Below are 25,820 nucleotides of genomic sequence, written 5' to 3' on the forward strand. Positions count from 1 at the left end.
CGTCCTGTGCTGTCCATCTCGCCTCACAATGGAAAATCTTGTTTTAAATCTGAAAGCGCTTTAAACAATTGCTGGTATCCTTTGCCACAGGCAAGAAATTGAAATCGGACCAGTCTGTCTGTGCTTATCATAAAATTCCGCAGATGAGCATTTTGTACTGAGACCTGACCATATTTAAACCCATAAAACTGTTATTGTAATGTACTTTATTTTTTTAAAAGTACAGTGATGTGTCATCTGCTGTAATGTTTCTGCCAACATGACATGACCGTAATCTAGCCAATATTGTCAAAGTGCTTCTATCTATCGAGCGGCATCAACTCACAGGCTTGAAATTAACCTGTAATTTAGTCTTCACCCCAAACGACAAAAACTTAAATGTCTCAGTGGGGTGCTGGAGGATTCGCTGTAAGCAGGGCTTACTGAGAGGGAAATTGCATGGGTACCCGACAAGTAAGGCTCATTTTCAGCCTTTTGGAAGTATTGTTGCAATCAAATTAATGTTTCTTCTGCATGTATGTTTTACTTAAGCATAACCTGAAATCTGCATGGGTATAAAATAGTAATTCAGTTGCATGGCAACACACACTGGGCCACAAAAAAAAAGCAGCCTTGATGGTAGGGTATTAAAAACGTTTAATTTTAAGGTGAGTAAAATGTGACAAGAAGAGGGATTTTTTTTCTCCTTATGCAGCTGGTGCTGTAGATCTTACAATGCTATATTGCCAGAATGTGGTGCCTATCTTTTCATTCAATGCGGACGATCCTAGCTAAGGCCTCAGACATATGGGCATTATTTTAAAGTGTTAAACGTTCATGCTAAAGCCTATTAAATGTACGGTAATGCTGATCATACACATAAAACATGAAAGCGAATGGACCTGGGTGCACATACTTTCTTACAAGCGTGGGCTTCTCCTTGGTTTCCACATTATTGGCAGCGTACAGAAACATTAACACTGTGGAACAGCTTAGATTAGGCACACACTACACAAAAATTCGCGATCAGCAGCCGATTCATGTGTACACACTAAACACATTTTACAAAATTTAACTTCAGATCTGTGCTCTTCATCTGTCATAACCATCGTCTGAAAAGATCGTGGACCATGCCAGTCCTGAGTGCATACACACTGCAGTATTGGAACAACATTTTTCCCCCATTGAACGAGATTTTTAGTCCGGTTTACAAATCACTATAAAAAAAAATAAATAAATGGATACGATGTGCTTTGGAACGAATCGTTCATCGTTGCAGTGTACACACTAATACAATATCGGGCTGAACGGGCTTTTATCGTGTGATTAGCCCGATAATCGGCTGAAAAACCTGTAGTGTGTGCCCAGCCTTATTCAGTACATAGAGCCCTATATTGCAGTAGCTTTGACATGTTACTGAAGTTCAGTTGAACTCTCTGGACGGCAGAGTACACGATTTAATCCAGTCAGGATTTTGTTTCATTTAAATGTCTATTTATATGAGACACAAGGGACAAATTTATACCAAACATTTTAAAAGTTCATATTTGGAGCATTAATATGAACTTTAAGTCTTTCTACCCCCCTCATCCATTATTGGCACATGCCACTGCAGTTATATGACGTCTAAACTACGAAAACATCCATACCCTAGTGTGCAAATACATCGATCTCTACAGAGAATGTCTGTGAACTGGTACACCACAAGCCAATCACAACACGGTGGAACAGAAAAATGTACAGATTTTTTTTTATTAGCTTAAAAAAATAAAAAAAAAAACATTATTTAGCATAGTGAAAAGGAGATGCATACAAAAGGAATGGGTAAAAAGCTTAAATATAAAAGGGACAATATACTTTGGTCTATATGTTCTACTCCAAATAACGTCATGAATAGTGTGTTCGTGCTTATCCGTGTTTAAGTACGTGGATTTTCTGGTAGTTTATTGAAGTATCAAAGAGTAGCGCCACCCAGCGGGCACCAAAGTTGGGCGGCTAAATCGAACAGATTCAGCCCTGAAGCCGAGTGACAAGATCACGTAATGGCGTGTTTGTGTGGTCACCAGACCACTAGCTTTGGTACTAATTTTCCAGTGTTGCTGCAGGGCAGCATGGCGGCTCAGTGGTCAGCACTTCTGCCTCTCACAGCGCTGGGGGTCCTGAGTTTGATTTATGTATAAACTTGTTTGTTCTCCCCGTGTTTGCGTGGGTTTCCTCCCACACTCCAAAAACATATTGGAAGGTTAATGGGCTGCTGACAAAACTAACATGTGCATGTGCATGTGAATTTAGACTGTACGCTCTAATGCGGCAGGGACTGATGTGAATGATAAATTTTCTCTGTACTGTGCTGCAGAATTGGTGGCGCTATATAAATGATTATGTAGCATACATTACCGATAGGAAATACCCATTCTCCATATACATAATCTTATCTCACATATTTACACTTCTGATGAGCTCTAGAAACGGTTTGTTAAGGTTAAACTGTATTTAATTGTGTAAGCTGGTTACACTCTGCAATATTAGTAGCTATATACATTTGTCCTGATGTTGCACCGTATGACTACAATACAAGCCTGATGCCCAATGATGATCAACCAAATTTATTAACATGCCTTATAATAAAACTGGACAGATAATCACCATAGTCCTGTGTTTTCGCCCCCACCATCATGGATCTTATCACCCATACTATGTCGGTGGTAATCGTTTTCACGATTACCACCAAACCGACATGAAGAAGTCCTACAAGTAAAATCCGATTTAGTGTAAAACCGATGCCAAAAGAAACAGACTTACCTTGAAGCCGATGGTGGAGATCTCCGATTGGATCACGATGCTGACAAGACGTTATTACGATTGGACAAGTCTTCGGCCCTGCAGCTTTGTCGTCATGACCTCTGTCAATAGAAATTTAAAGCGACATTGTCGGGTTAAGTGTTTAAACACTTAACCTTAGGGGTCCCCACATTGCCGCTTTAAATTTCTATTAACAGGCGTCGCGATGACATAAAGCTGCAGGGCCAAAGACTTGTCCAATTGTAATTGACATCGGTTTTACACTAAAACGGATTTTACTTATAGGACTTCTTCATGTAGGTTTTTTCAACACCGACCAACCGTACCCAACAATACGATGTTTGGTCAGCACTGGACAAGGTACAGAAATTGTGCTGTGTCCTAGGGCACAATAGAAGATTAACCTGGCTCTGGTTGTTTCCTTTTGTGTCGGTCTGAATTCTCATCGCCTTCTTTGTTGTAATAGAGAGGATATCGCCTCTGCTCTGGAAGCCATGATCGACTGCGCCAAAAAGTACAAGTGCGCTCCTTTAAGTCATGAAATCCTAAGAATACTGGTGGACAAAGGAGAAACAGACTTGTTAAAAGAAGGTACGTGGAGACCCAGAAGATTGTTATTGCCTTTGTTATATTTCATATTTGTGTTTTGCTAATAACAGCTACATACCTCTGTATACCGTACTTAGTCTCCCACAAATGAAATCCAGTAAAACGATCAATATACTTTAACAATGTTTTGCCAGTTTGCTCAGAAACAAACCGGTTTTGTTTGCATGTTAACGTGCGTAGTGAGGTTGTATCACAGCAGCATAGACATTAATCAGTGTGTTCCATGTAACTGATTTTTAGACTCCTTGCATTTGGGTGCTTGATAATATATTGTATCCATTCCATTCCCTCATCCAGTGCTTGAGGCTTTTTTTTTTTTCTCTTTCCTTATTCATACAATATAAGTGGTTATTCCTAGCAACTACAAAGCGCTCAAGTGTAGTTCTCATTGTATGGACTAACAATGCCTAATTCATGTCCTCTCATTGCTGCTTGGACATATCTAATCTGTGAGCTCCGAATCCATTTTTAAAAGAAATGTTTATACCCGAAGCCTAAGATAAAAGCTTTTTTTTTCTTTTTTTTTTTTTTTGTAGCACTTAGAACATTTAGCTAACCTAAGCATTTAATTACAAGCCTTCCCATAGAGCAGCCTTTTTATCCAGAGAAGTCCATGGTTACTCCAGACATTTCAACAAAGGCTAATGAATGACAGGTATTATGCTCACAATATTATCCCGATGCTCTCCCATGTTTTCATGGATAATTAATTAAAACATCGACGACCATACTTCATTCTAACTCCAGACCCTTTTGACGAACGCTCTCTGCAGCTTTTGTGTATAATAGCCATACATTTTGTAATTGATCTGTAATCGAGAATCACCTTTTCTTTCTTAACATGTACTGCTGTGGCCAGCGGTTTTCTCAATGCTCCCTATAGCTTCATTAATAGACTTTTTTTTTTCTAAAAAAAAAAAAAAAAAGCTTTTGACATTTAATGAGAATAAAACACACTTCAGTATTTCAGTTACATTTTTGGTTGCTTGGAGTCATACAAATATTTAAATGCTTTTGCTTGGAGTTCTGTGTCCTGCAGATAGATCAGCTCCCTAATATCATAGGGTTTTCCATCCTGACTGTTTCAGCCAAGGGATTTTGATTGGTCTGGACAATCGTTTTGGATGAACACTTGGATGTCTGTCCAGTTTGGTCAAAAATTGAGAAGGTTTATGTCTTGTTGGTTTAGGCTGTGGTGTTAATGGATAAGCTCGGTGAAAGAAGGTTTAGATGGATTCAAGATCAGATTGGACGTGTGAAAACAGTGATACTTATATATAGATTATACCATTTAGGGCCCATTTTTTATGGAAGGTGTCTATTTGTTTATAAAGTAAGCCTGAAAAGGGAATCTGTGTGTCCTAGAAACTCCTAAAGTCATCCAGCGTCTAGCCGGCAGGCCAACGTGGTGCCACATTCCACCTAAAAAAATTGGGAACATCTTGCCTAGAGAAAAGAATCCAATATGACCTCTATGCTGGCAGAAAATATCTTGATACCTAATGGCAAATTTACTAAACCTTCTAAAAAGCAAAAGTGGAGGTGTTGCCCTTAGCAACCAATCATATTCTACAATGTGCTAGATAAATGATAGCCATGATGTGGTTACTATGAGCAACACCTCCACTTTTTCATTTTGAAAATTTAGCACATTTACTGTGATTGATGATGTCTGGTATCTGTGACCATTCATTCTCGTCGAACTTTTGGCTAGTTGTCACCCTATCACCTTGCGTTGCTGAACTACTTTGCTTTACTGTAAAGGCCAGGGGGTAAATGTATCAGGCTGCGAGTTTCTGGTGGGTTTGAAAAGTGGAGATGTTGCCTATAGCAACCAATCAGGGTCTAGCTGTCATTTTGTAGAATGTACTAAATGATAACTAGAATCTGGTTGCTATAGGCAACCTCTCCACTTTTCAAACCTGCTGGAAACTCGCAGCTGGATAAATTTACCCCCTGGTATCTATAAAGTCTTCATTTTTATGCACCACCATTGATTAATCACTTGATGCTTAAACTTTTTTTCATGGTTCTGACCCCTACACAGTTTTAAATTCTTGTGAATAGTCTCAAAGTTCCAAGTGATGTCTCGTCCAGTGTAGTTTTGCTGAAATCATTATCTTATCCAGACTTCAAGGGGAGGGGATTCAATTAGAAGATAAAAAAAAAAGGGGCAGTGTGTCTCAGGACGGCCGCGGAGACCCCTCCCGTGCATTTGTTTTTCGTGAAATCTCAGCTGATTTTTGCTCGTACCCCATGGAGGTGCCAGCAAAAATCAGTGTATATTTTTACTACACAAACGGTAAAAATGCGCTTGTTTCTGAGAACATCGCGCCTAATTGAGTCCCCCCCCCCCCCCCTCTAAGGATCACATGCCTCTTGTCTTTTTTCTTTTGTGTTTAAGGCAGTGAAAAATTAGAATATTGTGCTTCTACAGACACACATTCATGTCATTAAAAGGAAGAAAACCGTGAACAATAAAACGTGTTTTTCTCCCCAACAGCTGTGGACGTCTTAAGTGACTTAGGTGAAAGAGTAATGCTCCACGACCTTTTCTTTGCCTTCATCCGAACAGGAAAGTACAGCGAGGCTAAGAACATCATAGAGGTGAGACGTTTAAATGCCTTCTTCTAATCACAATGTCATGTACTGTACATGTTTAATTGGAACACATTTAATGTTGTAACCTTTAATTAATATGACTAAGGGGAAGCATAATAGAATCTAGCTCTGACAATGGGAAGGCAGGAAAAAGGACATAGTGAGTTGACCAGCAGTGTAAGTATGGCTTTATCCATGTAATTATAGAAGCATTGTCCTTGATGCATGGACATTTTTTTTTTCCTTACACTTGCCAAATTTAGTAAGAGAAAAGTATTATGCGTAATACATTTTGAATCGTGGAACAATTAAATTAAAGCAGCATTCCTGGGTGTAAAGTTGCTTAATCCTCCTTGCTAAGATATTCATTCTTCTTAATTTGCTTCTGTCCTTGGTAAGATTTATATGTGGTGCTTTTCTTTAAGTTAATCAGCAAAGTGCTGTCTGCTAGTGGCGTTTACATTTACCATTTTATTTTCCCTTCTTTGCCCACCTCCTGCTGTGGTAAGCAGCTTAGAGGAAGAGGTTCGAGGTGACAAACTTGGTCTGTTAGGGCTTAGTGTGTTTTATCTGGAGTTGTCTGAAAGTTTGCTTTCTAAACCGAAAAGCCAGAATAATTTGTGTATTCCAATTCTCTCTCTAACACTGGCAATACATTGGCCTATTCTGGCCATCTGAGGGTCAGGCCAAGGGATGTGGCGGAACGACATTGGCATGGTCAGACGATGACCGCGTACGTGGTCAGATGCAGTCCTATGACTATTCCCACTTTCACCTGCGCATCACAGATCGACGTCAAGGGGTTGCACTTACTAAACTTGTTCCCTGGTTGCTCCAGCTGCTGATGTCGGCCATATGATTTGGCAGGGGGGGGTGGATAAAGACAAAGGTCTGCACATATTTGGAGGAATATATATGCCCAGTTTAATTTCCAGGTTTTTTTCTCTCCTATATCTGTTTATTAAACATTTGACCATAGGTCATTTGTGTCATGTGAGCAGTGCTTAGCATAATGTCATTGTAAAGTTGACATATATAGATGATCGAAGAATAGAAGGAATAGACTCAAGTGTTGTCCAATGGTGAATTTCCGACTTGTACTCTGCAGGAAAAATCTTTAAAAAAAAAAAAAAATTCTATTGTTTTCAGAACGTTTCAGTATAATGTGCTAGTTCCTTCTAAGCATGAATATCTTTGTCATTTAAGTATAACTGTCTTTCTTGCGGGCTAAACAATATTGAGATTAATTGGCACACAGTAAATCACGGGTTTGTGTTGATTTAGCTTTATGATAGAGGTTGTATTTAAACAATGCTATAATCTCTAATAGAAACTTCAGTGAAGCGGCTCTGTGCGCCTTCTCGTTTTCACTAGCAGATGTCAGATACAAATTGCTCGATCCTTGTCTCCGAAACATAATTCTGATGCAAGTTACAGTATCTGCTCCTTTTTCACCATGTCGCCTCCTGTTTTGGCCAAGCATCGATTTAATCCATCTCGATGGAAAAACAATTAAACACGATTCCAAAGAAAGTTCCTGAGATTGAGCATGTAATTTTTTTTTCTAGTTTGCTTATTGTATGAATTAGGAAATAAACAGAGATTTGCATTTGATGTTGGAAGTGAAAGTACTGAAGTGGGAGACGTGGTGGAAATAAAGGGAGTCGGTGAATGACTGTTTGACATCAGCAAATCGTAATATTTCCTGAGATTGATAATGTGACATGTTTAAAAAACAGTTGTTTGGAAGAAGGTGTCAAATAGGAATAGATGAGGTTTCTGTGCTTGGCAACGTCTTTTGTTCCTATGCTAATAGGTTTTAGTGTGTGTTCTTTCTTTACTGTTGTTCTGAATGGTTATTTACAGAAGAGATTTTTTAAATACCATGTCAATTTTCTGCGACAGCCTCGGTTGGAAATCAAGTAATATTACAGCTAATGATAATAAAAATCAAATGCAAGATTTGCAACTGTTTAAGGGGCTCTCCACTTTTAGACAATCCGCTTTCATTCATTAGTGCCCCCTCGCAGGACCTTCACTGGTACTAGCCGCAGGAGGTGGAGCAAAGCTCACTTCTATCGGCACCTATGTCCTTGCGGGTAGCTGAAACATGGCCAGATTAGGGTGTGTATGTAATGCAGTACCGTGGTGTGCAGGACCCGCGTTCATTCCACTTAGAATGACGTCTTGGTTCCAAACCTTCCCTCTGTAGCTCAGCAATGGACAGCCGTAAGGCACAGAGCTAGCGGTGTCGGTGCTCGGCCTTCTGGGAACAGAATCTGCAAACAAGTAAAGGCAACTCATTGGGTGAAGTGGGGGATGGGGGCTGAATTATTGGGGGGTGCCCACTGTTAGTTATGCAGAGTGCATTATGTCCCATATTTCAGTTTAAGCTGTGCATAATTAAACAAAATAGCCAAGCACTAAAATATGACTTTAAATTATGAAACGTCACCTTGGTTTTCTGTGCCTTATATTTGATGTGGTCATAGAACATCTTGATGATTACCTAATAAGCTTTTATTTCACAGTAGAGCAATCTTTACTTTACTTTAATTATTTGTATGGTGAATGTCCGATTGGGTAGAATCCATTATATTTTGTTTGTGTGTAAGTGTTAAATATAAAGTTTTTCTTTTTAAACACTATTAAAGTGAAGTGGGATCTAATAGCTCTTGTGTGACGGGAAGAGCTTTCCATATTCTCTTCAGACTATCATCACAGGGGCAATTAGAGAGGGTTTTTTTTTTTTAATTTCAATACAGACTATTTATTGTATCTCCTCTGTCAACATTCGGAATCACAGAATGAAAGTGTGTTCCTGTGGTCTCTGTACTTCTTGAAAAATAACTGCAAATTCACAATAACATTGTTTAGTATTGCTAAACTTTTTCTGCAATATTACAAATGCTATAAAAAGTTAGTGTTTTAATATTGGCAAACTACCTGCAATCAATATACAGCTGGTTAATGAGCACTACTATTCTCTAGGACAATGTTTCTCATACCCAGTCCTCAGGACCCCTAACAGTGCAGGATTTTAGGTGACAAGGAAAATAATTGTACCACCTGTGGATCTGTTACAACGTGTCAGTCAGTAATGAATATACCTGTGCTAAAGCAAGGAGATATGGAAAACGTGTACTGTTAGGGGTCCTGCGGACCAGGTTTAAGAAACACTGCTCCTAGGAGACTCTCCTAATTAATGTAGGGGGTAAATTCTCCCCATGACCTTCCCCTAACATGATTAAGTGGGGTATCTAAGTGACCCTATACACTAAAGTGATAAATATGTATGTAATCACGCAGGGGGCAGGTCCTGTCTGTGTGATAGTGAGGTTTTCTATGTTGATGAAAATCATAAATAGGGGTACTCACACTCAGTATTCGGCAACTTTATATGCTTGTAGGGATAAAGTTATTGGTATAATCCTTCGTTGACATTAAATGTGTGATGGAAATGTAATGCAAAATCTTTTTCATTTCAGCTGTTTAATTTTGTTTGTATTGTGAGCATGAATAAAACTAGACTTAGTAAATGTATGGGTTTTGGGGGGAAGGCGGGCAATATTTTTGGAGCATCTAATACAGGTTTTGTTGGTGTATGTACTTATGTGAAAATTGGCCCGGGCCACATGTGCTGCCAGAGGTCTGTAATATTTTGCAGCTAGCGGGTTTATTGGTGTAACATTGCTGTTAGAGGCCAGCTGTGCAAACCTGTTTCTATAAAATTTACTGCAGTTATATAACAAAGACAGAAGGTTTGATAAATCTACCCCTCTAGGAAAAGTGGGTGCTATGGGCAGTGCCTTCAATCAGATTCTAGCTATCATTTGTATACAGTCATGACCAAACGTTTTGGGAATGACACACATACTATTTTTCACAAAGTCTGCTGCCTCGGTTTTTATGTTGGCAATTTGCAAATTCTCCAGAATGTCATGAAGAGTGATCAGATGAATTGCTATTAATTTCCCTCTTTGCCATGACAATGAACTTTCTCACAAAAGCATTTCAGCCCTGCCACAAAAGCACCAACTGACATCAGGTCAGTGATTCTTTCGTTAACACAGGTGAAAGTGTTGACGAGGACAAGGCTAGAGATCACTCTGTCATGCTGATTGAGTTAGAATAGCACACTGGAAGCTTTAAAAGGAGGTGGTGCTTGAAATCATTGTTCTCCCTCTGTTAACCATGGTTAGCTGCAAGGAAACATGCACAGTCATTATTGCTTTGCACAAAAAGGGCAAGGATATTGCTGCTAGGAAGATTGTACCTAAATCAACCATTTATCGGACCATCAAGAACTTCAAGTAGAGAGGTTCAAGGCTTCAGGGCACCCAAGAACGTCCAGCAAGCGCCAGGACCGTCTCCTAAAGATTATTCAGCTGCGGGATCGGGACACCACCAGTGCAGAGCTTGCTCAGAAATGGTAGCATCTGCACGCACAGTGAGGTGAAGACTTTTGGAGGATGGCCTGCTGTCAAGAAGGCCACCAAAGAAGCCACTTCTCTCCAGGAAAAGCATCAGGGACAGACTGATATTCTGTAAAAGGTACAGGGATTTCACTGCTGAGGACTGGGGTAAATTAATTTTCTCTGATGATCCCGTTTAAGATTGTTTGGGGCATCTGGAAAAATGCTTATCCGGAAAAGAAAGGTGAGCGCTACCATCAGTCCCGTGCCATACCAACAGTAAAGCATCCTGAGGTCATTCATTTGTGAGGTTGCTTCTCAGCCAAGGGACTGGGCTCACTTAAAATTTTGCCTAAGTACACAGCCATGAATAAAGAATGGTACAAAACATCCTCCAAGAGCGACTTCTCCCAACCATCCATGAACAGTTTGGCGATGAACAATCCCTTTTCCAGCATGATGGAGCACCTTGCCAAAAGGCAAAAGGGATAACTAAGTGGCTTGGGGATCAAAACATAAAAATTTTGGGTCCATGGCCAGGAAACTCTTATTGACTTTTTGCATAAACTTAATGTATTTGTCAATAAAAGCCTTTGACACTTATGAAATGTTTGTAATTTTGCTTCAGTATACCATAACAACATCTGGCAAAAAGGGCTAAAAGCACTGAAACAGCAAATTTTGTGAAAACCAATACTTGTGTCATTCTCATAACTTTTGGCCATGACTGTAGTACAGTGATGGTCAGCAGGTGGCCTTGGGCCACATGCCGCCCCCCGAGCCTGCACTTGCTGCCCCCAGCTCATTCCTGCTTTGTCAGATTTGTTTGTTATAGCCTGTAACATATGTTTAAAATTTCTGTTGTAACAGATGTGCATCTCTTTTGAGTAAATGTATTTTTGCCTTATTATTGACATTAAAGGTAATGTGCTGCTGTTTTGAAGGATAGAGGACTTCACCAGGTGGCCCATGAAGTGTATCAGGTTGCCGACCACTAATCTAGTACATTCCAGAAAGTGATTGGCCGCTAGGGACAACACCTCCACTTTTCTGATTTAGAAGGTTCTGATAAATCTACCCCTGAATCTCTAACGATACATTCTATTTGTTTGAAGTCCTATTTGTTTCTGTTACTGACTTCTTTGAGGTTAACCACTTTGCATGTTTTCTGTTGTCCGATATATAGCGCCACATGGCCAATGCAATCTATTGATCAATGACATATTTTGTTACACTTTTTTGATGACAAACATGACACTTGTCACCAATTTAAAACAATACATAGGTGCGTGGGTGTTTGAAGTAACGTCTCACGGAGAGCCTATTGTCTGTATGTATACATTTCTAATAGCTAAGCACTTTTCCTGGATAGAAATATTATTATATTTATTTATTTTGTAGAGGTGAACTTGACTCTTAAGTTCGATAAGTACAGCACAGAATGGGAGGGATTGAGTCTCTTCCAGTCTGCCAGCCAGGCTTGGATGTTTGCAATTCACTCAGATGTAAGAGATAAGCTACAAATATGGACTGCTGTGCAAGCCGAGGAGATTTAGTTAATCTGACCTAGATGTTCTTTTGATGATTGAGACCCTGTCCACGCGAAACGGTTCTCAATATCAAAATGTAATGCAAGGATATCTGGTGTTCCTCTGGTTTGTCCTTGCAATGACAGCCTTTTTCAATCAGCCGGGAACAAGAGAGAGATTTAGTATATTAAGTTGTGAAGCTTTGCAGCTGTTTAGATCATTGGAATTTGAATCTGCGACAATATTGAATGTTGTCAGTGACTGTAGCTCCTGTCTCTACGGGAGATGGATTAACATGAAGTGATGAAGTGAAAAGAACTTTTTGTATAATTGTGTATCTCACTTTTTTTCTTTTTTTTATTTTTCGCCTACTTTTCAGAGCACAATGCATATTATATGTTGCCGTTTACAAGGTGACGATGGCAAAACCCTTTGCACACTAGTGTTCATAAAGGTTCACCATTAGGACCATGCATATATGAAAAACAAAATATAGTTATTACTTCTAAAGGGTACTCTCTCTTGTCTGATATGTTCAAACAGTAATGCAATTACAGGTTGCCTGTTCTGTAGGAGTCTATGATTAATATATTTCACTTTGACCCTTGATGGTAATAATTGTAGATATATCTGTCTCTGAATCTAGTATTAGATATGGGGAAATCACTGTAAGCGAGCATTTATGAAGTCTGCATAAGTAAAATAGTCCGTAGCATCATTTTTCGAGGACGCTTTTGGAGATAAAACCTCTGCTTTGACACAATTCTGATCTACACTATTAAGCACCATCAATGCCCGTCGTAATGTCGAACTTGCCGACTGTTCGTTGATGTCGGTTTTCACCATAGAAATGTAAACACAGATTTTGTTGTTGGTCGTCCTTAAACCCTTTTCAGTTTATAGATATAGAAATTAATTTTTTTTGCCACCAGTCTGGGACCCCCCCAATTTTAGACTTCTCCTTACTTCTGCTGCAATGGAACCTTTCCCGAAGTTGATGATGGGGGAAGCGCAGGTGCAAGCAGTACAGTCTTAGGGGCATATTCAATTAGCTTTCGGATTCGCGGTAACGCGCCGGAACAGCCGCGAAACGTAATACACGTTACCGCAATAACGTGGGTTTTCGTTCGCAGCCCATAGGGTTGCGAACGAAAATCCGCGTTAATGCGGTACCGTAATACCCGCAAGAGCGCACACTTTTTGCGGTACCGCGCGTTACCGCGAATCCGAAAGCTAATTGAATATGCCCCTTAGTGTCTATGCATATGCCTGCACCGTTTGCTTGTCCAATGGGAGAGGATCTGATGCAGCTCAGGTGGGGGGGGGTTCATTACCCCATTTACTTTGCTGGTTTTTGGCCTGGAACCCTCACAGTTCTTCCATGGAGGGGAGGTTGGCTAGTTGCTAAAAAAAACAAAAAATTTAAAAAAAAATCTGGCAATGACTGTTGGGTGACATGGAGGCTGGGAATCACTTGCATGATGGAATGGTCAAGCTTACAGTAAATGCACGTGAAAACATAAGAATTGGGACTGTGACAGCTATTTAAACTGGAACCATAACCTACACCCATCAATTTTCAGGGATGAAGAATGGATGCCTCCACTGTGTGTAGGGTACACTTTAATATGATCACTGAACCACCATACATGATGGATATTGCATAATGTCATTATCTCCCTCCGTTTTACATGAAAGTGAAGCTGACCACATTGTTTATTTTCATTTCTTTTTGTTTCTGATAGAGCGATTGCTTTTCTATTCAATCACATCTGTATTAAATTGAGCCACATATTTTACAATCTCGTCGTTTTTAATCTGACAGAGTTAAAAACTGGTTCTAAGGAGAGAAACTGCAGCACGCGTTACAATGTAAGGTAGTTGTAGGGTTGTTAGACTGTAATCATATGATTAAATTACAAACTGTTCTGTCAGCTTCAGCTCAGTACTTTTCGAGCCACATTTCTCACTTAATATAATAAGATTATCTGTAGATTTAGACATTAGAAATATGAATTCATTAGATCTGTCTGTTGCGTAGACGTCCATTCTTTAACCGTTTGGCAGATGAATCTGATTCAATGATCTGATTGTAATATTGACCATTTATACAATTACATTATGTATATACATTACCCTGCTCTAGGGACAGAGCTAGTTCTATATTATCCAAGGGAGCGGTGTCTGCTACCTCTGCCCGCTCGCTCATATTATCACCCTGTATTGTTAAGTTTATCCACTTTCTTTGTACAACATTGTAAACTACTTGTGGACTCAGGAGTGGTATTTTGCACTGTGTTTTATTGACCATGTGAAATGGTTCTTAGTCACATCACCTGAAATCTGTGGTGGTCATTGACTTTCCAGTCTCTTGCTTACAGCCGCATTGTTGTGCTACCATGGTAGACATAGAATTATAGACACCTTGGATACTGTTTAACATTCTGTATTAAATAAAAAGGACCACTTGTTAACCATGTGATTTAAAGTGAAAATAATCTACCTGTATTACACAGTTACTAGTGACTGATTGTACACACTGTGGCTGAATCACGTCAATCTATATATACGTTTGTAATGCAGACACCATACTTTAAACTTCTGCTGGCTATTAGCCTGGAAAATGCATCATATGCAGCAATAGCAGCAATCGGCATTCACCAGGGGAGGATTGGGAACATAAGGTTGCCCTGGACAATATTCTGAAAGTGTTATGTTGTCTGCCGGGCCATATTGTCAGCAGTTAGGGCAACATTAAGCTGCTGGGAGCACGCAGCTCGTAAGCAGAGCACCATGAAGCAGGGCATTCATCTCAATAGGGTTTGACAATAAAACAAATTCCACTACAATAACTGTAATAAAAAATATAATGTTATGATGTATATCTCAGTAAATGTTCAATTGTAAGCTATACAATACAAAGTATTCTAGTGAATAGTGACTTGTATACAAAGGAGAACATTGTGTACAATACAGAGAGTGGGAACCTTCCGATTGTCATACATTGTGTCTATGACCCCCTGTATTGACGCTTTCCCACATCATGGTCCCATTAGTAGATGTCCCCACCCCCCAAATTTTTTCTTGTCGCCAGGCAAGTGAGCTCAGCGGAGGTCTGATCTCACAGTTAGCCTCTAATTTTCTCATCTTATTCGCAAGGCTAAGAGCCCGGCTATGCACTGAGCCAATCTGGCTGTCCTGCGCTATGCCTCGTGCCAATCTGGCTGTCCTGCGCTATGCCTCGTGCCAATCTGGCTGTCCTGCGATATGCCTCGTGCCAATCTGGCTGTCCTGCGCTATGCCTCGTGCCAATCTGGCTGTCCTGCGATATGCCTCGTGCCAATCTGGCTGTCCTGCGATATGCCTCGTGCCAATCTGGCTGTCCTGCGCTATGCGCTGAGCCAATCTGGCTGTCCTGCGATATGCCTCGTGCCAATCTGGCTGTCCTGCGATATGCCTCGTGCCAATCTGGCTGTCCTGCGATATGCCTCGTGCCAATCTGGCTGTCCTGCGCTATGCCTCGTGCCAATCTGGCTGTCCTGCGCTATGCCTCGTGCCAATCTGGCTGTCCTGCGCTATGCCTCGTGCCAATCTGGCTGTCCTGCGCTATGCCTCGTGCCAATCTGGCTGTCCTGCGCTATGCCTCGTGCCAATCTGGCTGTCCTGCGCTATGCCTCGTGCCAATCTGGCTGTCCTGCGCTATGCCTCGTGCCAATCTGTCTGTCCTGCGCTATGCGCTGTGCCAATCTGGCTGTCCTGCGCTATGCGCTGTGCCAATCTGGCTGTCCTGCGCTATGCGCTGTGCCAATCTGGCTGTCCTGCGCTATGCGCTGTGCCAATCTGGCTGTCCTGCGCTATGCGCTGTGCCAATCTGGCTGTCCTGCGCTATGCGCTGTGCCAATCTGGCTGTCCTGCGCTATGCGCTGTGCCAATCTGGCTGTCCTGCGCAATGCGCTGTGCCAATCTGGCTGTCCTGCGCAATGCGCTGAGCCAATCTGGCTGTCCTGCGCAATGCGCTGAGCCAACCTGATCTCATTCTGATTTGATGTCTGTCTTTGCTTGCTCGCTGCTTTGGCTGCCACCCTGTAGGCTGAATGAGTCAGTCGTCAAAACTTCCCGGGTTAAAAAATAAATCAGAAAAAAACAGGGAGAGGAGAAATTGTAAATTGCCATGGTGTCAAAGTGACCACCGGCTTACTGGGAAAACTCCCTGTAATGTCTATGGCTAATCATCACCCCTGCCTTCTGCCCAGAACTTGGTCCCTGCATGTGTACTTTGTGGGAATTGGGAAATGTTATAACTGGTGGTCTTCTTTAAAGAACTATGTATGTCACCTAGAGAAACAAATTTTTATTTTGTGTGGAGAACCTCAAATCCAGCAGGTCCTCCCTTCAAACGCTCCAATAGTTGAGCACCATTTTCCTCTCTCTCCTACTCCCCTTTGCCTTGTTGTACTGATGTTTCAGTGTCCATTTTTTGAGAACGTCCTGTTCATGGGAAACAGGCCTACATTTGTAGGAGAGGGGGCAATACAGTGCTGAACCATTGGAGACTTCAGGATACTGAATGAGAGCGTATAACCCTAAATGTTATCATATACATTTGAGCGCAGATCTCCAAGTTAAGTTTTAGGTTTTTGATGGTAACTGTGTAAAGCCGCATGTATTTATTTGTTTTAATCTCAGCTTTTTATTGAGTTTTATAGTAGTAAAGTGAAAGCAGTTTACAGCGTAGTATACTTATTACTTGTTTTATGTTTTAGACTCCTGGCTTGAGAGCACATTTGCCAAGGATAAGATGGTATATTGATCGGTACCTCAAAGCAAACCAGGTAAAGTGTGATGTTGGTGTTAATGATTATCGGTAATGACGCCAAAGGTATAGCAAAATGCACCATCTAAATGGCCCTAGTGTTAATCATGTATATGAAATACCGCCATGTTTTTTTTTTTTTTAATGAAGGTAACATGGGTGTGAAAAACACTTTTTTAAATTGACACTCTGCATATGAAACAGATTTTATTTATGGCCTCATCTTCAATTTTAGTGTGTTGCTTCGTGCTGAATACTATTTCCTTCCTAACATTTAGGAGGCCACACACTTGCTCCACAGTAAGGTTTCGTTGAAGGATACTTGCCTGGGACATGTAATGGTTTCCTGGATCCTAAGTGTTTTGTAGGGGGTTCTGCTTCTCGGCCTCTATAATGATATCGGAGTTCCAACGGATCCAGTGCACAACTACCGATAACTGGCTCTTACAATGAAAAGGATGCTATGAGTTCTAACTGAGCATCAATCCTTCCGTCCTCCAGATCTCCGACATCATTACAGACGTTGACCAGCGAAGGTCCCCACCTACTTGAACCAGGAACCTACAAAGCAAGGGAACTATTGATGTAAAGTAAAAAGGGTTGAGGGTTAAAAATAGGTCATGGAGTTTGAAATGCCCTTTAAAGGTTATAGTCAAACTTTACAAACATTTTCTCCTCTTAAACCCTTTAGAACACATTTTTGTGTGTGTGCGTTAACTGTTTACACCGATGACGTTTAGCTCTGACCCCTGTCTTCTCCTCTGCAAACGTCTGTCACCAAACTTTGACAGCCAGAATATTTACCAATAGTCTCAGCCTTTTGTTTTGTTCTCTTTATTATTGGAGAATTGTGATGACGTAAAGGATTAAGGGCTCGGCAGTGCGGCCATAACCTAATGGTTCTTGGAAAGTGTATTTGAGAAATGAGTACATATGAAATGTGGTTCACAGGGGTTTTAGGTGTTGAAAAGTTTTTCTTAGGCAGATGATTATACCCTTTGATGCAACACCATTTAATATTACACATGGAGCCAGATATTGCCTGTAAGTGAATTAGTATGTTCTCTACCATTACCTTATCGAGATGGAGACTGTTCATTATAGGCACTTTGAAGCAGTGGCAGTTCCAGGAAGGGTGATCGGGGCAATCCCAAAATCAATTTTTTATCTGATCAGTGCTCCAGGAACTAGTAACCTCACTGGGGCATTCAGAACATTGTACCATGATGTTACTAGTTTCAAGTGAATTAATAGGTTCCATATTGGTTCAACCCACTAAGTGGCTCCTCTGTCTCTAGGCGATTGGTTCACTTAGACAGGTTTTGGCACCCAGATGTATGGTCCACCCACCTCATCTAGGCAATTATTTGTTGTAGTTCTTGTAAATGTTGAATAATATTGTTTTTGTTTTTTTTAGTTTATTTTCTCTAAAGAGTTGGGGGGACAAAAATGTTTTTTGTGGAGCTCTTAAAGAGGAAGATTTTTATTAAAGTGGTGCACAAATAAATAGATATATGTTAAAGAAAATACATCCCTAGTGGGCGGGCACTAATTATTCGTAATAATAATATTACTTTTACTATTTAAGTAATTGGCTTCTTTTTCTTTAATGTAACACTAATTTAAAACTTTGTGGATCCTCTTTAATAATTATTCTTTAGTGTTCTACTATTATGTCTACATAGATAAACTGTCTGAACATGCTTTGTTCAATAACTGTATCCACAATTGTTCCATATTGAGCCCTGCCAGTGGTTCAACTCACTTGCCAAAAATGGTTGTATTTATTTTTGTCATACACAGGTGGATTTATTGGAGAACTCTGTGGAAATGTCACGGAATCTGTTTGGCTGTGATAGGGAAGATATGTATTTTCAACTACTAAAGTTATACGGTGGGTTTTATTGATTGATTTATTTTTTTTTAGCTTTTGTTGTATCTGCTGTAAAATGTTAGTTTTTATTGTATAAAAAAAGTTGGTTGAGATATTGTGTGTTTAACATACAAAAAAAATAATTAATTCTAGGTTCAGGTAGGCAGCCGAAAAATAAAAAGTGCACACAGGTAATTAACATGAGAATACAAACCCCCATCAACCTTATTAGGCATTCATCAATGCCCCAGACATAATACAGGGGCTGTTTGATATCTCCCTTACAGTCTTAAGTGCCAGCTCTGTATTAGTTAATGCTGCCTGCCTATTAAATTTCTCTTAATGGTCATTGGTGTCAACCAGAACTGTACTTTTTTGGTGAATGTTGATGCCAGTATCTTGTCGGTACTTGTAGTTCTAGAGGTATTTGCTGTTTCATTACACTCACACTATACAATGAATGGAATACAACTCTAACAATGGCAGCATTTGTGGAAGTGCTGGGGTGTTGTTTCTTTATTTGTTCTTTTTTTGTTTTGTTTTTTTAACTTTAATAGTATTTTCTTATATTTTATTTTAAGTTTAAGGGATACAGAAAAAAATAAAGGGTGGGGGGAGGGGAGGACCAGAAAAGAGAGAAGGGAAGGGGGGGTACATAGTAGGGTAGGCACATTACATCACATCAAAATGTAAAATTTACGGTACTTAGTACAATATTGTTTTGTTTTTTTAAACCTGTTAAAAGATTATGGAAAGGATGCAGGTCAATGTCAGACATGAGCCAGCAAAGCTCAGATGCTTTATGTCACAGAAGACCTTGTCATGGGTATGAGCAGCTAAGGGATGTACGTTCATAAAGTGGGGTCGTCTTCCCTCTGCTCCACTGGGTGCTTTGTAGGAGTGGTTCTCTTCACCAATAGGAGCAGCATCTGTGTTCTCCAATAACTAATTAGCAAATGTAAAGAGGAAAAAAAAACTAGAGAGAGAGAGAGATATTTCCTTTTGTATATATAATAGATACCAACATAAGAGCATATTCATGAAGGACAGATATAAAAAGGAAATTCAAAGGCTTTAACGATTAAAAGGCAAAAGAGAGAACAAAAGAGTGGCGATATATCTGGAATTGATGTTTTCTAATACATGTTAATGAATTGCCTTAGCAGGTGATCTGTAGTAGTGATGCACAGGACATCATAGAAAGGATTTATTGCCAACAGATCCCACCAGTTTAGAAGTGTACATTCCATGATTTCTCTCTTGCTTGACGTGGGTCACTGGTTTAGTGGCAGCCTCTTGTTAAACACCAGTAAAACCATAACAAATGCTTTGTGTTTCAGATCAAAATAACCACTGGGAGAAGGCAAAATCTGTTTGGTACAAAATGAAAGAAGAAAATGTTATACCCCAGGAGTCTACTTTGAATTACTTAAAAACTATTTTTTTGAAAAATGATCAAGATATTGCTTTACACATCCCGGAGGTAACTACACTCCTTACATTGTTTTACTGAAAGCACTGAACCTCCAGCCTTCCCTCTTTTAAAGGATGACTTGCCCTTAAATACAAGTCAATCCAATATTGTAATATGCACAAATATATAATGTCCAAGGCCTGACAGATCTTGAGATATTTGGCATTGTATCTGCATATTGTATTCATCTAAATACAAGTGAAGATCTAAATCAGCTAGTTTAATTAAGAGACACTCTCTGTAATAGAATTAGACAGGGGGCGCGGCGTGCATCTTTTTAGCTTTGATAAACTCCTGAAGCTTTTACAAATATGTTTGTTGAAACTTTTCAAAGTACTCAAAAGAAAGCGAGATTAGACCGTAAACTCATGTGGACAGAGTCATATCTATCTTAATTATACATAATTTTGTTATAATATAATCCCCTCAATGTAGGGTGATGTATTGTATGTCTGTGCTTTATAAATAAAGAATGATAATGTTAAAAAGAGTGTGTAAAAAAAAAAAAGTAAAATTGTCCTTTTATATTTTCTTACCCAAAAAAAATATAGCTTGTATTAGCTGGTTGCATCACAAAATACGCTAATATGAGGAAAGCTAGTTAGTAATTATAAAAGGCTTAAAACTTCTATATATAAATGAAGGAGAGAGCTTGCTTACATTGTAAATCTGGCCTCGGATTTCACACTGTTGTGTTTTTTATTTAAAAGTTTCAAGATGGTGAAGGAATCACTGGATTTTGTAAAACAATCTTGGATTTCTGTAAGAATGAAAGCTACTATGGTACGTGGATAATGTTTTCTTCCTACTAAAGTCCTGCTGAAAGTATGATTTATATTAATGCAATTAAAGCTAATCTGTTCTGAAAAGGTGTTATGCAGTAACATTCATCCATCTCTTAATCCTTTGACACTGTTCTGTCTTATTGTTTAGCAAACTGCTACTTAAAGTCTACAAAGGCCAGTTACACCAGCAGTTTGAGAAAAGTGGGACCAGAGCTGCCGTACATGGAATACACAAGTAGTACACAAGTTATGCCCACCAGTAGTTAGTTACGTTTCCTGCCTGGTGATCTGGGACGGTGCCAGTTAGCGCTCTGCATTAAATATAACTGTATATGGCTAATAGCTTTGTGTTGTGTCTCGGTTGCCATAACACATGACTCTGCCTGACTTATATTTGGCAAAAGATACAAAGAAGAAGCATTGTTTGTTACAAAGTATATTAGGACGTGTGTAATACAATAAATTAAAATAATCTGAACATGGGAAAAGTAAGAAAATGGTTGTTCGGCGCTCACAAACAGTATTTAAATCGCTATGTTTTAGCATATACATAAAGGAGAATTTAGTGCAGAATATAGCTATATTGGGATTAAGCTCACCTGCCACATCAAGGCATCTCATGTATATGTTATGTATATGCTGACACACACTGACTAATTTTAAGATGGGAAAACTGCCTTTATAGCTGAGGTTAGTAGAAATGTATAGTATGTTTGCTTGTTTGTTTGGGTTTTATTTTTTTGCAAGCCAATCACTCGTGCCTATGTAGCTTTGTGGTTCTGTGCATCCTCCCTCTCCTTCCCCACTGTAAAGGGATTCAAGACCACATTCTGGGCTGATGTAGTCAAGTATGATCTACGCTTTCTGTCTATTGCACTCCTGGGACCAAAGAGCCTGAGAAGAGCTTGTATATAAACATTTATTCCAATTAATCATTTGGGTCATGATATATTGCCTGAAATATATCCATAAAAGTGCTTGGAATGTTTTATGGCCATTCTTTACATTGCTCTTTATGTTTTTACTTTTTATGGTACTAAAATTTTAACGTTTGGTCAGCAAATGTGTTTCTGTCCATAAGAAAGCTGGTCTCTTAGCTTTTATGTTATTACAGGTTCCAGGTCTTGTAAGGGCAATCTTTTTCTTATCTTCTTTTATTACTAGGTAAAGAATTATTGATCCAATATGCATTTTTTTGTTTGTGTTTTTTTTTTTGTTTGTTTGTTTGTTTGTTTTTGGTTTTTTTTGAATGGTTGAAAAATACTTAGATACTGATGAAACATTTTGTTTCCTTCCTTTTAGAGGCCTTTGTTACATTTCAGAAAGCTGAGGAAAGTAACCAACAATTACACACAAGGACATATAGAGAACTTACTAAGGGACTGCTGAAAGCGGGTTTGCTGGAAGAGGCTGTTAAAGTGGAAACTGTGTAAGAGATTCCTTATTAACATTGTTACATGCACTTCTCTGTTGTTCATGGATACCGGTGGTAGTCAGCATATCAATGTTGACTACCCCAACAAGACTTACCCCGACATCAGGATTCCGAATGGCTGCTCCCGACCTTCTCCTATGACGACTGCTCTTCACACCGACTTCAGCCAATGACGATGAGGTAAGAAGGCGACTGCAGTTTATGACGTCATTGACCCTGCCGACGCGATTATCGCTGCTGTTAAGGGGGTAATGTAAGTATGCACCCATGTGCGATGTAGAAGCCTTGGTAACCTACATTATACATGGGTGCATACTTACATTACCCTCTTAACAGCGATAATCGCGTCGGCAGGGTCAATGACGCCATCAACTGCAGCCGCCTTCTTACCTCATCGTCATTGGCTGAAGTCGTTGTGAAGAGCAGTCGTCATCTGAGAAGGTTGGGAAGCAGCCATTCAGAGTCCTCAGATCGGGATACGTCTTGTTGGGGTTCTCGGCATCTATATGCCGTATCCCACCCATGGCTACGGCTATGTGGATGACAAGCTTACTGTCAATACGGGATCTTGCTGGAATTTGTTGTCTGATGAGGAAAGTGGAATTGCAGCTTCCACATATGCTAATAACATGTGCCTACACTACGGATTTTCAATCACATTGCATTGCACAATGTACAGCCAACCAAATGAGTGTCTTGAACAGAAACTATACGTAGCAGATATATAGCCAATTTATGGATATATGTTTCATCAAAGAGGATGATCCAAATAAACAAGATTTGTCCAAATTGCACCTGAAAACTGGATGTCCAAAGTGTATATTGTCTCATGTTAATCTGTTGGCGTTCAGTATTGAATGGAATAGGATTGGGGCCATTGGCAGTAACACAGGTACCTACCTGTGATTGGGTAAGGGGGGTGCCCTGACTCTAGGGCAGGGCTCGTATGCTTTCCCAATGTGCATAAATGCCCCTATTATTATTTTTTTTATAAACTATTTATTTAGAAAGGGGACAAATGAGAATAAGAACAGTCAGCATTATTATGCAAACATTCAGGTCGTTCCCTTTCAACTTTTCTGTATACATAGTGGGAGGGTTTGGAGAAATGCACCAATTTGTGAGCGAGTGTGTCCATTCTAATTACGTTGACAAGCCATGTCAAAATATAGGGCAGGGGGTGCAATATTTAGCACCTTATGTTGGAAGGCTTCTAGCTAACTATGGATAGGTGTACTCACGTTTCTGCTATTTAAAGGTGTTCTGGTGGTGCTAATAATCAGGTGGTATCCTATAGGGACGCATTTTGCACACCAGAGGTACATTTGATGTGGGAAAGCCCATTTTTATGTTCTTAAATCAATATGTATTAGACACTAAAAAGTTAAGTTGAAATGATTGAAGGTGGTGATCCTAAAGTTGTAGAAGAAAGGACTTTGATGTGACATTGTTTTCCACTTTCCATCTGTACCATAATGGCACTGAATGCATTAGCGAGGACCATTCCTAAATACTACAAAAAGAGGTGCGCACCTATGTATATGCTTGGCTGGGAAATAGGCCTAATCTCCAGTTTGTCAATATTTATGGAGTCTCATTTACTTTGCTAGTCCTTTGGTTTCCCATGGGCAGGAAATGTATGTACTCTGCTTGAAGTGCTCTCCGCAGGCATCCATATAAATGTATATATTCCCTCCCTTTTCATTCAACATTTGTTCTTTTGTACAATTACAGAAAAATTATTGCCAATTCCGTTTCCACTTTAGAAATGCATTTGACAGGATGACGCAGCCTCTTCCACATCACATCTGCATATGGGTCATAGATCATGCTTTTGTTTCACTGTTTATCACATCACTACAGGCAGCATTATAGGACTTAATCACACATACTTCTTTCCCCTCCAGTGCAGATGTATGACTTCTGTAAAAAAGTATTGGAATGAAAGATTAGGTCTGTAATAGTGGCTAACATCTATTTAATCACACTGAAGATTGAAAGATTGGGGGGGGAAGTAAATCCCACATTACATGTAATTTACAGCCTCCTGCGTGAACTGTTGATTTTTAAGGCATTTGACAGATGGGACAAAGTAAGAAGTGGAACTGAGCAATGACTGCTTAGCCAGGGATTAAGGGGATTGCTCTGTACAGTAAGAAAATCCTGCGTCCAATGACTATTTCTGCCCCCCCAGAGGCTGAAAGTGACTGAGAGGATGGTCATATTGTGTCCTCCAGAAAGGATTTTCCAGGATTGCTGAGAATAATTTAGCAATGACCCTGCTTACTTCCCAATCTGCTCAGAATATAAGTTTGAGTAGGTAGAATAGACTGCTCAGTTGGTTAGCCTCAAGATGATCAGAGCGATTTATCTAGATTGTTGATATACTAAATGACAATGACCTCTTTATCCCCTTGCTACTCTCACTGCTTTCTCTGCCAGAGGAGGTTTTTTTTTTTTTTGCTTTTGTTAATCTAGAAATTAACTTTGCAAAGTTATGCCTGGATTTCATTAGTGCTTGGCAGATGCTCTAAAGCAGATGCAATTGCCGGCTAGCCCTTTTCTTAATTTGAAAGCTTGTCTCAGCTTTCTAATGTCTAAGCTTTGTTATTAGAGCAGAATATTGTCACTGCCCTGAGTTTTCGTTGAGCAGCCGGTACAATGTAAGATCCTTCAGTGAGATATTAGTATATAGACAGTCCTACGAGACTCTCTGCGGACCTCGGCACAAAATGAATCAGGCAAATAACACGGTGTTAATTCTTCAAGTGCTTTCATTTTCGGCAGTGGTATGACAGGCTCTAAAAGAAAAAAAAAATAATAATAATCGCTCCTTTTTCTATTTTATTATTTCTGTGGAGCATAAAAGGGTATCTTGCAGGATATATATTGAAAAGCTATAACTGACGCAGTTATTTTAGTCATCTAATATGTCAGCGTTTTAGAATCTAAACCGATTGTTTAAAAGAAAATCTCTTTACTGTGTTTCCTTTTGTTGCTCAATTCCAACTTTGGCATCTGTCAGATTATATAAAAAAAAAAATAAAGAAGAAAGGGAGAGAAAAAAAATCATTTATTATTCTATAACCATTGACAGGATAGCACAAAAGCTGTCTCCAGGTCGATATATTACAGCAATATTTTTAACATATGAACAGTAGTTTTTGTAATTTCACCTTCCAGCTCAACCCTTTATTATCGTATCAGAAGCATGTCAGTAATTCCTTTCTAAATGTCTGCCTCTCTTAGCGCCAAGAATCGCAGCAGTAACTATACCAAGAACACTACAGCGTGCAATCTGCTGATCGCTGAGCAGGTTAGGCGGGACTGTTTGAAAGGTATGTCACAATGCTTGACCTTTACGTCACATTAATGCCTCTGTAGATTTTTCTTGTAACGCCCTTCGAATACTTGGATAAAGGAGTCCATTTAGCAAATTACCTGCTTATCAAGAGCCTTTTGTGGTGGCAGAGAGACGTAAATTACCGTACATGCATTTATAATA

General features: G+C 39.7%; 1 protein-coding gene across 1 annotated transcript in view; it reads left to right on the forward strand.

The window, feature by feature from the left end:
• LRPPRC (leucine rich pentatricopeptide repeat containing) overlaps nucleotides 1-25,820 on the forward strand; it is a 123,422-nt gene that overhangs the window by 73,395 nt on the left and 24,207 nt on the right. The window contains exons 24-31 of the mRNA XM_075204144.1: nucleotides 3,248-3,372; nucleotides 5,894-5,997; nucleotides 16,699-16,767; nucleotides 18,552-18,642; nucleotides 19,962-20,104; nucleotides 20,806-20,878; nucleotides 22,183-22,309; nucleotides 25,565-25,653. Coding sequence (XP_075060245.1) covers nucleotides 3,248-3,372; nucleotides 5,894-5,997; nucleotides 16,699-16,767; nucleotides 18,552-18,642; nucleotides 19,962-20,104; nucleotides 20,806-20,878; nucleotides 22,183-22,309; nucleotides 25,565-25,653 — 821 coding nt within the window. The remainder of the gene's footprint in view (nucleotides 1-3,247; nucleotides 3,373-5,893; nucleotides 5,998-16,698; nucleotides 16,768-18,551; nucleotides 18,643-19,961; nucleotides 20,105-20,805; nucleotides 20,879-22,182; nucleotides 22,310-25,564; nucleotides 25,654-25,820) is intronic.

Source organism: Mixophyes fleayi, chromosome 3, assembly GCF_038048845.1.
Source record: "Mixophyes fleayi isolate aMixFle1 chromosome 3, aMixFle1.hap1, whole genome shotgun sequence".
NCBI classification, from domain to species: domain Eukaryota; kingdom Metazoa; phylum Chordata; class Amphibia; order Anura; family Limnodynastidae; genus Mixophyes; species Mixophyes fleayi.